Here is a 15,797-nt window from a genome sequence, read left to right on the forward strand (position 1 = left end):
ATATTTGTGTATAGTGTAGTCACACACAGGTAAAACTGTATTTCTATATGTGTAGGTGTATGCCCATTACTGTTATCTGCCGGTGTGACTTGGCATTCACTGAAGTTGCTTCGCTGTGTTTGTGCCTAGGTGTGTTTGGTTTGTGTGTTAGCGTGTATGTGTGTTGGTGTATGGTGGCATGCCGTAGGCCCCATGCCACCCTTCCATCCCATTAGCTGAGCCCAACCCCTGCCTGTGTCTGCTTTAACCTTGGCCAGCGGGCTGGAGGAGAGGGAGAGTAATTCTAACCTTAAAAACCTGCTGATTAAAGCTAGTTTGGTGGAATTCGATTCCACTTAATGCCTTTGGCCGTGAGCCCAGCTGGCTAGCATTAGCATCAACAGACACCGTGTCTTCAGTCAGGGAGACAGACGTGCATGGGCATGTGCATGAGCTTCCTCTGGCAGATACAAAAGTGCGGCTGTAAACCCCACATCCCCTCGTCTGTCTTTCCTGTCTCCCGGCTCTTCCTGTCTGCCTTCTGTCTCTCATCCCGCTCTCATTCCTCCCTCTGCCCGATGTATGCCACCTATACCAGACTTCATCACCACAGTTTTCCTCCCTAAAATGTCTTTTCTCTCTTTTGTCTTGAATTTGTTCTTGTCTTCCTTGACTTCAGGAATGAGGCCAGAGGGAGTCAGGGCTTTCAGTGTGGCAAGTGGTCAGGGGGTTCTCTCTAACTGCCTCAGCCCTGTTATTGTTTTCCTCTTGAACTTGATGTATAGCTGTGTTTACGCGTCCAGCATGGCTAATTAATTCTCCTCTTCAGGGCCTGTTTATCAACTGTTTGTGTTTATTTTACAATGGGTATGCTATTTTTAGAGTCGATCATTTCCATAACACATGCATTTTTCCAGAGCATCATTTGTTTTGCTTTGTTGAGGAATTTAGGTTTGTTTTTCTTTTCTTTCTTTTTTTTCTTCAGCTCGGGTACAGCCTGCCAATTCATTTTGTAGCCCGCTCAGTTTTGACTGATTTAGAGGCTGCAGCTGGTCCAACGGAGAGGACCGGGGAGATAAATCTAAGCCTCTTTTGATTTATTATGTATAATGTCTCATCAACCGTTGCTTAAGTCTTCAGATGCACTGAAGAATTATACTGCTACAACTTTACAAGTAGTGGCGTATTTAAAGGGGTATAAAGAAAGAGAGGAATCTTAATAGAGAAAGGAGTAGCTGAGATAAAAGCCACAGTCATTGTGCCAGTAACATACGGGAGCTATGCATTTTTCTCTGTATCCAAAATGCAAAAGAGATACTGTATATTATGGGCATTCTGGGCATGGTGCCACCCAACCAGACACTACAGATAATTTGATTCCCGCTGAACGATTGGGAGAGAGCAGAGCAGAGTGGCTGACTGTAAAGACAGCAGGTGAAATGCAGAGCATTACGGTATCTGTTGAAAATGAGCTCATCCTCCAAACTGGAAGTGGCACTTTTCAGCCGTAAGTCATCTAATCACGTTTATATAGAGCCAGAAATCGTTGGTTGATCAATAGTCATCATGGATGCTGTCAATGGCCAAGGTAGCTTGAATCTTGCATGGTCCATGAATCTCTATTGAGTATGGATTTTGCGTTCCCTCCACGGATAGGGTTTGATAGTACTGCCTGATTGGCTGCTGCTTGAGCTCTATTTATGCTGCTGCGCCCCAGGCTGAATCACCTGCCCCAGGCATCCATGTGAATAGACAAATGCAAACGTGCACACAAACAGAAGTACACACACACAAAATGATACATTCCCTCTAATGAAGCAGTGAGCCAGAAGTGACTTTACCAGGTGGATGTCCATGTCAACAACTTTATAATAGAGTGAAGTCACTCAATACAGTGAGAGCTGAGAATTTTATATGAGATCCAACTGTAGATTATTCATATCTAGAGTGATGATATGTGGGAACAAATGTTAGCTGAGGACACTCGAGTCACACATGAGTCAGTACTAACACTATCCTTGAAAGAGTTAGCGCGACATGATAGATAAAAACTGGGGGAAGGGCAGAATGTAATTTTTAAAAATGAGGACGACTGAGTTTTTGAACAAAACGCCAAGCAGGTTGTCCATGCAGGCGTGTGTGAGCAAGTGAGTGTGTGTGCATGTGTGCTCCTCCCAGCTGGACTGACAATCCAGCACACAGACAAATGTGTGGCAGCCTCTGACAGTAAGACGTTTGCATCACTGCAGGAAAACAGCAAATTGCCAACATAAATAAGGTGCCACGCTCTGATTAGGACTGTCTTCACACATCATTATGGTCTAATGAGAGAGTTTCCCCCTCTCTCTCAGTCTCACTATAACTGTGTGTCTGCTTGCCACTTTTGCCTCACAGACTTTGCATTTTTACTAACCCATCTCTCGCTGTGCCTGACACCTGTCAGCCGTGATGGATGAATGTAAGTGAGGTGTCGCCAGGGCAACAGGCAGGCCAGGGGCAGCGGTGGGCTCCAGAGGCAGGACAGGTAACCGCTGGTGGCCCTGCCTTTATATGTGAAGGCTTTATTTAGGCTGAACTGTTTATCACTGGGATGTCTGCCCTGCTTGCCCTGTGTGAACTGCAATCCCGCTCCACTCAGGACCGTTTTTTAACACCCCAAGGGGGGGGCGTGTTCAGGGCGGGCAATAATGCCCTCTCATTGGGCCAAGCTACCGTTTCATCGCCTTGGCCGCTTGCTTGAGTGACAACACCAAATGAATTTGCTGCATCAGTGTCTGACTTTGGAGGACACACGTCGCTGTAACTCTTTATTCCTGCTGTCCTCAGTGACAGCACATGAATACATTATGGACATGCTGCTTGTGAATACTTCTATTAACTGTTGTGTATCATTCTTCTATTGTGTCTCAGTAGCAACCCCCTCCCCCAACACATCAGTACACCAATAATACATTAACATGCGAATGCGTGTGTACGCACATGCACACCTATGTGTTCGTTTCGCTGTGTTTGTGTCAGTATGCAAAAGCTCTTCAAAATTACACATTGGCAAACTACACTTTTTATGAGAGGATATGTGTGTATGTGTGTATAATTATGGTTTAATTGCTTTCCCTGTGATGTGCTGTCATCTGTCACAGCCCAAAGACAGCAAATAATGGTTCTGCTGCCGTCACTTTGTCACCCAGACGCTCAGCATGCAGAGAGCAGCAGAAACACCAGTAACTGATATGCGTCTTGAATTACTGATAAGCGCTCAAGTATGATGAGCTTTGTGTGTGTGGGCGTGCTGGTGCTCTCAAAAGTATCTTGGCCTGCCTTTCTGTCATGGTCTATTGTGATTGTCTGTGAAAGTGTGCATAACGTGTAACAGCATGTGCCTGTGTTTGTGTGAATACTTATGTGTTTATGAGTGGGTGTAGTCATGTGTTCATTTTCTAATTCTGCATGTGTGTATGTGAGTGGGATGGTGGGAGTGTTATGTGAGGGTGCACAAACCTACAAGTGTATGCAAATGTGTTTGATGCCTACTGTATATCGGCACTGACAGGTGCAACAGTTGTGTTATGCTTTAAGCTGCTTGTTTGTCTGGCACGCTGCTTTGTGTGGTTGAGAAATGGAGTAAACAGAGGGAGAGGAAAGCAGCCTGGGGGCTAATTTATTCACTCCCCAGTCGCCCTAGTCACAGAGGCCTGTTGCACCGGCCCACCTGTCAATCCTTAGAAGCCTGCCATAGCCTCATCCAAGTGCACGCAGCCACACCACAGCCCTCTCTCAGTGGGCCAAGCGCTTTAGGCTAGAGCAGTATTAACCATGATATATCAATACACTCTCCGTAATCAGAATTAACAAGACAGCAAGATTTTTTCATGCAGCATTTAAAAGTCTGCCATTTTCTCTGTGTGCAGTGGAAATGAATGTGAATTAGTTACAGTTGTTTCAGCGTCTGTGTTGAAATTTAAAGTCAAATATTGAATAGACAGAATGCTAGCATTTCTGTTTGTAAGCACCTTTCACACAAGTATTGCAACACATGACAGTAGTGAAATGCATAAACAGTGAAATGCTGTATAGACAAATGTAACGTATTGCATCATAACTGTCTAATTCCTAAAAAGAGTATAAAGTAAAGTTTATGACATAAATACTCAGAAAACTGCACAGTAGAAATATGTGAGCTGGTAGCAGTTGTAGTTGACTGTAGTAATGTGATGTTCAATGCACTGTGGGAGTGGGAGGAAGTGTCTGCCCGTTGCCAGCGTGGAGTAATGGATAACAGAGCTATGGGAGTGGGAGGAGGCATACATCCTCTTTCAGACAGCTGTAATGGATGAGAGTACAGCAAAAAAATAAGAAGAAGAGGAAGTCTGCATGCCTTCACTATCGCAAACTCTCACACGCAGAGTTCGGTGGTATTGAAATCAGTTCACAATAGATGTGATTGGAACAATGGAACACCTGGAGAAGCGGTCGAGGGTGATGTGACTTTTGTTGTGTTCGAATTGGTCATAGGATGTCTGTATGTGTGAATGTGTTGGACGCACACACAGCCACATTCCCATGTTTTTTGTGTCTGTGTGATATGGGTTTTTTTTTTTGTTTTTTGTTTTTTTTAAGCCATGTAATGTGTCTCTCACCATGTGCCCAGTCGTTTAGCTGTGCAGTGGCACTCAGGCATAATTAATCAGACAGTTTGATGTTGGCAGATGAATGTTTATACAGACTGACTGCAGGCCCTGCTCTTTTTTAACTAGGTTTTAGAGATGAGCACATAACACATTTCAAGGCGCCTGTTTATCACATTGTCCTCCAAGCAGTGGAGCCCAACGTCCCCATGCCTGGTCACCCTCCCCTTCCCCCCGCTGCTGCCCCCTTCCCCACCACCCAATCACATCTATAGAGCCCAAGGAAACCAAGCTTATTATTGAACACACATCTGCTGAATAATGAAGCTGTGTCAGTATATGTGTGTGCATGACTGTGTACAGACAGTGTATAAGTCGCACCAGCTGTGATTTCTCCTGATTTCTAAACAAACAGTTACACCAAAGTGGAACGGAGTTGAGCTCAACCCTGCCAACCTGCTTGTTTGATTTATTCCTGTAAGAGCCAAGCTTCCTGACTTAAGAGCAATTTTTTTTCCAATATTTCCCAGCCGAGGTGAAGGTGGGAGTGGGGGTGTGGGGTAGACTGCTGTAGACTCTTGTTGATGCTGTAAACAAGCAAAAGCAGGCTAGCCATCCCTCTGGGTCACCTGGGAGCCAGGGCCATGGGCCTTTCAGAGAAGGATTGAGGGTGAGGGAGGATAAGTGCTGCCTTGCTCCTGTTCCTCGCTAGACCGTTCTTCCTTGCATTTTTTTTCTGCTGCTGGCTGGTGAAAAATGTCTCCTGGCCCCTCGGCCAGATACCGTGAGGCGTTATCAGCCCTGCCTAGCTCTCTCCACGGTAACGAGCCCCCAGGCACAATATTATCTGTTTACGATAAGGATATTAATAACACTGTGCTTTAGTAATGTGCTGGGGTGGGGTGGGGTTGGGGGTTGGGGTTGCAGTAAGCAGCACCTGAATCATTCTGTCAGGGGTGCTCTCCAGACAGGACAGGATAAAAGTGGGAAGAGGAGAAGGAAGGAAGGAGGGAAGGAAGGAAAGGAAAGGAAAGGAAAGGAAAGGAAGGAAGTAGTCATATGGTGATGCTAGGACAGTGTGGAGGTGTTCACTAGTTAACCCCATCCACTTTCTCCCTCCAGGTCACTGTCTTTGTTTCAAAGAACAATAGTTTGACCATCTGCCAGCAGGTCCACATGGGAGTTATCATTAGGAGGGAAGAGGTCAGGGGTTCAAAGGTCACAGCTGTCATGGTCTGCAGCGAGGTCAGCCTATTGTCTGTACTTTACCATAGTGTAATGTCCCCTCTTTCTGTCCCTCTTTCTCTCTTCCTATGCTATCTCACTTCCTCCCAGTGTCTGTATGGCTGCTACGTCCACTCCTCCATCATCCCCACCTTCCACCGTAGGTGCTACTGGCTACTCCAGGTAAGAACTCCTCTTTTCCTCCTTTACAGTTCACCACACTTAAGTTTCACTCTCAAACTCTCCCAGCCTATCCAGAAGAACTTGAATGAGTTGCATGATATCAGTTTCCATTTAACCGAAGCATTTTCCTTTGACAGCCAGCAGGCAGACATCAACCTATCCCCCCACCCCTCCTTCCCCCCTCCCCCTCCCTCTCTTTCTTCTCTTTTCTCTCCCTAGCCTGCCATTTCCCTTATCTTTCCCAGTCATTCACTTTTCTGATGGCATTGCCCATACACGCCGTCCAGCAACAGGACGGTATCTCAGTCTGCTAAAAGCTTTGCCATCTCCCCTGTCTAACAGCTGCAGTGATGGGCAGTAAAAGCATGATGGAAGAGGTTCCCTGTACAGTATAGTGTGCTTACAGTGGGTCGTCAAGTCCACAGGCTGAGAGTGGTTGTAAATAGTAGTCCTTTGATCACCTCTGGAATACATCTCATCATTCTCGTTTAGCATGGCAGCCATTATTGTTGGAAGGTGCCTGATACGTACAACCATTCACACACACAATATTAAGGGAGCATAAAGCACTCACACAAAGCACAGCAGTGTGTGGAGCTGCTGCTATTTTTGTCTTTCAATCCTCTATCTATCCATCTATCTATCTATAGGTCTATGTCTTGCACGCAGTATATTCTAGTATAAAATGTGTGAAGAAGAAACATCTTTGGGGTAAATATACTTTGGCTACTGTGCTGCTAGTTCAATTTCTCTATGTTGTGTTTTCTGAAGACAAGTATTGTCCAGTCACAACATCTCTGCTGTACTGAATAGACTGAAAAGACAAATCCATTTGTAGTCTAACCAACCCCCTCTTTGCAATGTCTGTTAGCAAAAGAGGAGACCAGACTGGTAGGGAAAAGACAAAAGAGAAAAACTGGCCTCAACAATGCTTAAATACTAATCAAAATAATTAGAGTGTTCCCACAGCAAACAAAAGCTTTCAAACAACAACTGTTTATTTCTCTTTCGCTCTCTGTTGGCACTGTGTGTGTCACGGGCAGTAATAACAACACCAGCAGACAAAAAGCATGTCTCCTCCTGTCTCTTCTGTGTTCAATCAGCTAAGCCACTCAGGTTATTTTCACTTAAATATATTTTCCAAATCATTAGAGGTACAGTACATTATTACAATTGCTAAGTAATGGAAGCAAGAAGAACAATGAAATAATGATATATAGAATATATCAAGCTGACTCTTGAAATAACACAAGACACAGTGCTATGCATACTTGTTCTCTTTGGTAAGGCTGCATGTTACCCTTAACCTGCTTCCCTTTGCAAACTGTCAGGGGAAATCTTGTGCTGATTTTCTAGAGTCATTGTGTGGTGGCATTAGGAGATTCTTTAAAGGATGGTTTTGCATTTTTTTTAACACTCTCTCTTAATATATTACTTACATTCCCATGTGTACGCTGGCTGCTGTAATTATTCCCTCTGTCCATACTAGCATGGAAAAAAATCAACCCACAGATGTCATTCTATGCAAAAATGCATTCTGATCTCCAGCTGAAACGAATATGAGACTTCAGTCATTAGTCATATCAAATGGGTATCAGCTAAAGTTACATTCTTTTTGGTATGAAGCTCCCTCTTTGTGTTGCCACAGTGTTTTCTTGCTGAGCTGCAGTGTAGAAATAATAACACAAAGAAGGACTTTCATACTGAAGGCTGTAACTTTTGAAAATACCCACTTGACTTGACTAATTCAGATCGCTGAATCCTCATATTAGCTTCAGCTGAACTTCAAAATGCATTTTAGTGCAGAACAATGGCTGTGGATTTGGTTTGCCAGCACTTACATGGAATCACAATAGGAAGTGATCTCTTCAGGGCCAGCACACAGAGGCAGAAAAGGAAATTTTTTAGTGACTGCCATCTATTTCAACATACATTGGGGCATGTGGGTATTGTTTTAAGACAGACTTTAAAAATGGGAATTTATCCTTGAAGTCGTATTCAGACCAAAAGGAGCATGACTGGTGGATGAAACATAGCCACAGTTCAAGGGAGAATCAGGGACACACAGCAACACAAAGAGGCGTGGAGACATTCAGAAACATGTGTATAACACAGAGAGCTGGGGTCACACCAGGTCACTTGCTTTTTAAAACTACAGTACAGCCTTCATTTTCACCCTCTCTCTGTCTGCCAGTTTTAGGATTCACGCTCATAAACACTCATCAAACTTTGAGGAGTTCACTGACTCAACTTTACTTTCCGGTTACTGCAGAGCATCAGCTAAGAACAACTGGTTAGTGAAAATCCTTGGCCCTCACCTCTCCTTCTCTCACGCTGCTCAGCAGATCTCCTAACATGACTCATAAGGCCCTGGTGTGCAGCTAACACATCCACTCATTCAGAAAAAAAGTACCTTCTGCTGCCCGGCAAAAAACATTTATTTACAACCAAGTATTTTCTTTGGCACTGAGCATTCCTGAGACCCCAGATTTACATCTCTTTTCAGGCAGTTTATTGCAGACCATCTGTGCTGACAGGAAACCACAATCACGATGACACCAGAGGTAAAAGATTACACCACCTCAGTCCATATCTCTCCAGGTGCAGACAGAGCTTCAGTACCTCTGTCTTTTCAAACCATTTTCAGTCAGACAACTGACATTCAGCCCTGCTGTTACGACAGTCTCTCTCTCATTCTCACTCTCTCTCCCTTTTTCCACCTTTCTCCAGTCTCTGAACCCTCTGTCCCTGACTCCCTGTGTACCATTTGCTGTGTCCATATGAGATTTGCAGGCAGTAGTCTGTCAACAGCAGAGCAGCAAGGAGACTGGAGCTCCCAGAGCGGCAACAGGGAAAGGTCACCAGTGAGTGAAAAATGTAAATATTCAGCCATCCAGCGGCCACAGTCACGGAGAGACAGGGATGAAAATAACTCCTATTACACAGCACTGACAGGGAGGGAACATAGAGGACAGAGAGGGTAGAGGGGTAGAGATAGACTGTGAATGAGAGGGAGAGAGAGAGAGTGTGAGATGGACACAACTTTTAAAAAGTTAGGCTAAAAAAAACACTCTGAAGGGAGAGCTGGAGAGAAAGATGGATTTAAAGATTTGAAGCAAAAAAAAAAACATATAGCAGAATAGGGAGAAAGGGGACAGTGTGTATATGTGTGTATTTTTGGATATGTGTGTGACACTGCAAGAAAGCAAGAAGCGAGGAAGACAGACAGAGTAGGGTTGGTGAAAGGTGTTTTAGAGAGGGGGGTGCATTAGTCTGTGGGTGTGTGCCTCTTTATCCACTCTTTATCCACTCTTTATTGAGTCAAAGCCTGGGTAATGAGACAGGGGACAGGAATGAAGACCTGCGAGGGGGGTCTTCTCTCACGCCATTCATTTTCTTTTGTTCTTTTCACCTCTCACTCTCAATCTGCTCATCCCCGCCACACTACCTCCACCTCTCTATGGCATTAGACCACTTTAAAATGTCTGGCCCATCCCCGCAAATGGCTGAGACTGAAGAAAAGTACCACCACAGTTATCTGGGGTTGCAAACAATGAATCCAAATTGCTGCTGAGACAGAGAGCTGCCCAGAGCAGACTGTGTGGTTTGTCACTCAAAAAAAGTTCCCATTTCAGTGGATCTGGTTAAAAAAAGGGAGGGGGCCTACTGTGGTATATTTTCAATGCTGCAGTCAAGAACCATACTCACAAAGTCCCCAGGCCATCATAAACATCTTAACATTTTGTATCCCCTCTTTAAATGCTGTCAGTTACATCTGGAGTGTGCATAACCAGATACTTAAAGGCATACCTGAATGAGTTTAGTACTGCGTACAGCCACAAGCTGTCGTGACGCACACACACATACAGAGTCAGACAGACACACACACTCATTGACACAAAGGATCTCGCCTGTCCTGGTGGCACTGATTGATTCTATCGCTTCATGTCCCCTTCTCTTGTTTAGTGCTAATCGAATGTAATTCCCCGCCTGCGCCTCTCCATCAAATCAGACAGTGGAGTTTGCGCTGGCCGACGGGGGCACAGAGGTGGGGATAATTATGATATTAATACGGAGGGGGTCTGAGGGGAAACTTCATTTGTCCTGCTGCCTGCCACGAACACAGAGAGGGGTCAATAGCTTCTCCCGCTTTTTCCTACTTTAAAGAGGAGGAGAGAGGGATGAGATAATGAAATGACTAGTAAGGCAGGAGGGAATGCTGACGACCTTGTTTCTTCACAGCTATCACTTTCTCCCTCTTACCTTTCTCAGCTTGGGCCACTGTGCTCTAGTCTCTGTCTCACATGAATACATTATTAATATCGTCATTCACTGCAGTTACATTTTTCTTATAACATTAGTCCTTCAGAGTATAATGACTTTGGAACCACTTGAATTAGTGTTATGTAGGAAGATGAGTTGTAACTGTTGTCCCTGTGATCATTCCAGCACTATTATAGACAGTATTTCAGCTATTTTAATTTATGGAATAATTCAAAGGTTACTTAATTGGACAGGCAGAGTGATAACTCTGTGATTAAAGAGAACTCTGAGCAGTGTAGGCTCTGCAGTGCTGTCCATGGTGCTGAAACCTACTCCTCTCTCTTTCTCTCCGTACACCACATCATAGCCTTTTTTTTAACCTTTTTTTTTTATTTTTTTGGCTGTGTTGATTTATCAAAACCCACCCAGTACCTTTGAACCTATGCTATTCACCTCTCATAACAAGCTTACCAATCTCCAAAGATCAATACACCTGGCCAGTGCTGTCAGCAGTTCATGCGTAGAGCCCAACACATGTACTCATCATGTCTCACTCTTCAGGACCAACTCCTCTCTTCTCTCTCTCTAGCTAATTGAATGGGAAAAGTTGAGTAGCTCCTTTTCTGCTGTGATCCGTCATAGGTCAGTGTGCAAGCAGGATACAGTAGCTACAGGCCCAGAGTGGACATGCCTGCAGGCTAAAAGCAGACAGATGGATTCTTTATATCTAGCAGAGTCCTCTATTCATTCGGATCAGTTTAGTTGCCTCTGTGTTGAGCACTGGGAGACAGGTGCCGGATTCAGAGTGGCTCAGGTGATGTGTGATGACGGAGCAGAGCTGTCAGGTCCAGATTCACATCAGATACATCCAGACTATGCAAGGCTACATAATGAATATTTCACTGAGATAAATCATGGATGAGCCTGGGCACCGTTCTGTTGATTTCACTGAGAGGGTAGAGAGGCAGGAAAACCTGGCGAGGTTTTGACTGGCTGTCTACAACCTCAGGGCAAACGGAGGCAGTAGAAATATAATTGCCTTTAGCTATGCAGGCTGTTGTTTGTATCAAATGGAAATGCACCTCTACAGAGTATGAGATCAAATTTGTAGCATATGAATTTGACTCCACCACCTGACATTACCGCTCAACTCCAAACCTCAACACTGGACTGGCAGGAGAATTGATGTCAGTATATGCAATGTGAGTGTGTGCCTGTATATCTCTTAGTGTGTGCACATGGTTGTCTTCAAGTATGTGTTGCTTGTTTCTATGCTATGGTGGGAGACCACTGTGCTCTCAGCAGCATGCTGCTGCTGGCAGGCCCCCACTCTCTCTGCCATGAGGAGAACAGCTGCTTCACGAGCATGTCGGGGTGTGAGCCATGTCCCTGTGGCTCCCCTCATCTCCTTCACTTCTCCTCCTCCTTGTGTGCAGTCACACAGACACAGTGCATCTGACATTAACCCTCTACATTAATCCTCTCTACTCATAAACATTCTAATATGTTTTTCTCACTGCTACCACTTTTCTTCTCGACCTCTGCTACCCTCTGTTTCCGCTCCGAGAGAAAGTATGGAGTTAGTTCTGAGCTGGTCTCCGCCCAAAACAGTGACACTGGGGCTTCTGACCTCTAAACAAATTGAAGGTTACACTGGTGCTTAATTAATGGCCCCTGCTGGAGCTCTCTCTTCCCATACAATGAAAGAGAGAGAAGTTGAGCGAAACCCCAGAGACACACAGTGCCTCCTCTCCCTCTGGCAGACTGATCTGTTCCTCAGTGCCTGCGACCTTTTCTCTAGGCCCGTCGCCTAGCCCACCAGCACGGCCAATTATCACAAATCCCCCGCCGCATTTGTCTTGCCATTTTCACTCTGCGGCCAAAGAGCCGTGCGTGGCCATAGACTCATGCAGCCTCCCAACCAGTCTGAACCCAGATGGAGAAACAGAGGCCCACAACAGGTATGTGGTGCTTAAATAATTCAGTTATCCTGAAAGGTTAAGGCTCTGCCAGTACGGCAAATTGACATTCATCTTGCTCTAGAGTCATGCGCCCCACTTTCAGAAGGAGCAGCCATCGACATGTTTACATTTTGATTTCCAAGATTGTTATTGACACCAATATTTTACATGTTATTCTACTATTCCTACTATATTTCCTCTGCCAAGCTCAAAAGACACAGAGAACTGGCTCACTAAGCAGAGCAGGAAACAAATGTCTGAGCCCTTTGCCGATAATGCAAGTGATTAAAATGGATCTGACAGCCTGTTTAAGAGTATTGCAGCAAACCATGGTCCTGATTTGATATTACCCTCTCTGTTGTACTTGATGAACCTTTTCTTCAGCAGTCTTTTGCTGCTTCCTCCATATTAGATAATAAGAGAGTCCCTGTGCATGGTGTCACCAACCAGGCTTATTTATGTTTACTTGCCTGTGTGTCTGAGAAAGCAGAGGATGCTTGCAGACTATGTCTGGGCTTCTCTGTGCTAATCTCTGTGTCCCCACTCATGTCAAGCCACGGGTCTGCCCATGTCACTATGCAGGCTCAGGCGTGATGGCAGAAGAGTGCACGCATCTCCCAGCTTCCCAGAGAACACTGGTCACAGCTAATGACCAGAACTGTCCGATTTGTCCTGCCCTGATTACTCCTCTGAGCCCCAATTAGCCGTGGATGAGGGCTGACATCCCGACACGATCACTTGGACGTGTCATAGAGGAAAAGATGAGACAGGGAAGGAGAGGATAGAGGTAAGGGGGAAAGATAGGGAAAGTGTGCGTTTGACATAGAGGAGAATAGCAAAGAAGAGTGGGTATGGAAGCCCTAGTAATATGGGGCCAGAGTCATTCACTCTGCATTCAGTCAGATATCGATCTCAATTCCCCCTTAACCAGCTACCACTCATCAACATACAAACCAACAGCTCTGATTGCAATTTCTATAATTGGCAATTTTCATTGTGAAAATCTGTCTATCTGAGGGTGTTAGCTGCATCTGGTCTGAGACAGGCTGATTTCTCTGTGGGTTAGGGATGAAAAGACTGAGCACTGTTTGTGGAAAAGATATAAGATAAAGATAAAGTATTGGGCCAGTGTGGTCGAATCAGTTTAGTAGTTGAAGTGAATAGTCAAGCTCTGGGAGCCTCAGAGGTATTTTATTATGGATAAAAACAATGGCATTTGTTTCCCTAATTGTCAATAACAATCTCTGTTATGAACATTGTTTTCATCTGTGTCTTCCCTTATGTCCTCTTTTTCTTTTCTCTTTTGCCTCCTGCACTTGTCTGACCCCCACCCCTCATCCCACCGTTCTGTCTTTATTTCTCTCTGCCACTGTGTCTCCCCAGGATTGCTGAGCTTTCTCCCCTCTGCAAGTTTTGAGAGAAAATCTTTCTCTTTTTTTGGCTTGCTCTCATTCTCTCTCAGTAGGGGGCAGTGGAAAAGTAACTACAAGGGCACATAAAGCCTTCAGAGTCAAACCAGACTTCTTTTAGTCTTTTTTGATCTGGATAGATGTCATATTGAACACACACACGCACACACACGCACACACACGCACTCTTCTGTAGGATGGCTCCGCTCCTATCTCTGTCTGCTCCCCCATCTCAAAACTCACCCACGCAATCCTGACAAGACACAGAGATTGAGTGGAAGAGGGCGGGGGAGGAGGACGAGGAGGGGAGAGAAAGCAAAATGTGGAAGGGTAGGAGAGGAAGAATGGCGGGAGTCGAGGAAACAAGAAGAGGGTGGGGGATGGAGGTGCTTTGAGAATGGGGGATTAGAGTTAGAAGATTAGAGGTAGAAGATGATATCATTTGGTAGAGATGAGCGGGAGCAAACGAGCAGTGCAAATCACCCGACATTAACAAGCTGCCTCGTAAATTACTGCAGCCGAGTGTATGCTTGAAGCTGGATCTGGATAGGGCTACGTAGTGCAAGGGAGGCATAACGCTTGTCTTCATATTATTTACTTCCCCCTCCCAGTTTATATAGTTCTAGTTCTCCCAGTGCCCCAGAGCCCAAAATTAGCCTCCTGTGGCAGCATCTGAGGATGTTTCCTTAACTAGTTGGAAGTTTTATTTAGCTTGATGGTCTCCAGTGTGGCATCCTTACCCCCATACAGTCTGCAAATGATAGACTTCTCTCCTCTTGTACCCAAACAGCAGAGAGTTGAGCTACAAGAAAAAAAAGTGACTTCTTAGTGACCCTCTCAGATAACTCAGCTTTGACAGGCTGTTCCTCATTTCCCTGTAGTGTTTACAATGTTTACTTCCAGATACAGAAAGTGTAGGAAAGCAGAAATAGGGAATCATTAAATTATATTAAAATGTTGATTTTCAATGAAATGTGATTTAACTTTTTTTCTTGGTGTTCTAAAATTCTAAATGTTACATTTAGACAAATTCAGCAGGGACTGCAGCAGTTCAGTTGAAATGAACCTGCATAAAAACCTGAATGTTTCAGACTGTTCTCCAGGGGAGGCAGCCCAGGAGAGAGGGATAGACAGACAGAGCCTAGGATGTGGATGGTAAAAAGTTGGTCTCTCTCGGTTCTTGTGCTCTTAGGGGGTGAGAAGAGGGTGGGGTAGGAGGGGAAATATACATTTCTATTTTAGCCAGAAGCCCAGCAGCAGGAGAATGACTTTCATTGGCAGGATTCTAAATATTACATGACTTCCTGATGGCAGTGTGCTGTCTGAGGCACTGTCTGGCCTGGTATTAACCTGCCCGGATAAATCAGCCGTTTACCCAACTCTGTTCTTCTATTCAAAGTACTGTTTCCTCTCTTCTTACCTCATTTTCCCTCTGTTTCCCTTTTTTCTGTGACCCTCCAGCTTCACCTGTTTCTCATGTACCATTTCTGCCTTTGGACCGCTTTCTGTGGTGCAACCCACTTTGTGTGTGTGCAGTGTGTATATGTGGATTTACTCTGTGGTCCTCTGCCAAGGCCCCTAACGTCATATGCAGCCTGGCAGGTGACAAATAGTTTTTTAATTGCTTGCACCAGGAAAATCATTAGTCTCTTCCCTTTCCTTGGTGGGACCAGGCAGGACGTGTGCGCAATAATAATAGCCTCAGTCCCGTTTCCCGCTTCCCGGCTGCTATTTTTAGAGCGGGTATTTTTAGGGCCCTCCTCTGTGTATGCCTATGTGTGTGTATGTATATGTTTGTGTGTGAGTGTGCATGTGTTTGTGTGAGTCCACAGTGAGGCTGGACTAAATGGTCCAGTGGTGCTTTTCCTTGCTTGTGAAGGAGGGAAAAGTGTGTTTGTCAACCCTGTTCCTGCCTCACGAGAGTTTTTCTCATTGCTGTTGCTATTCCCCAGCCCCTAGGAGTGTGCAGTTTGCTTCGTTGTATGTGTGCTTGTGTGTGTGTGTGTGTGTGTGTGTGTGTGTGTGTGTGTGTGTGTGTGTACCTCTGTGTCTGGCAGGCTCTGGCCTAGGCCATTGTGCTGTAGTGCATTACTGTAGCAATCCACCGACACAGCGGCCAGCCAGATGAAGCCGTCCAGTTTATGGAGCAACCT

General features: G+C 45.1%; 1 protein-coding gene across 8 annotated transcripts in view; it reads left to right on the forward strand.

Annotated features, from left to right (window-relative positions):
- Positions 1 to 15,797, forward strand: part of camta1a (calmodulin binding transcription activator 1a) — a 274,478-nt gene that overhangs the window by 208,560 nt on the left and 50,121 nt on the right. For all 8 annotated transcript variants that reach the window (XM_051071351.1, XM_018674475.1, XM_018674476.1 and 5 more), the window contains one exon: positions 5,940 to 6,011. In XM_051071351.1, coding sequence (XP_050927308.1) covers positions 5,940 to 6,011 — 72 coding nt within the window. The remainder of the gene's footprint in view (positions 1 to 5,939; positions 6,012 to 15,797) is intronic.

The sequence above is a fragment of the Lates calcarifer genome, linkage group LG6, assembly GCF_001640805.2.
Source record: "Lates calcarifer isolate ASB-BC8 linkage group LG6, TLL_Latcal_v3, whole genome shotgun sequence".
NCBI classification, from domain to species: Eukaryota; Metazoa; Chordata; class Actinopteri; family Centropomidae; genus Lates; species Lates calcarifer.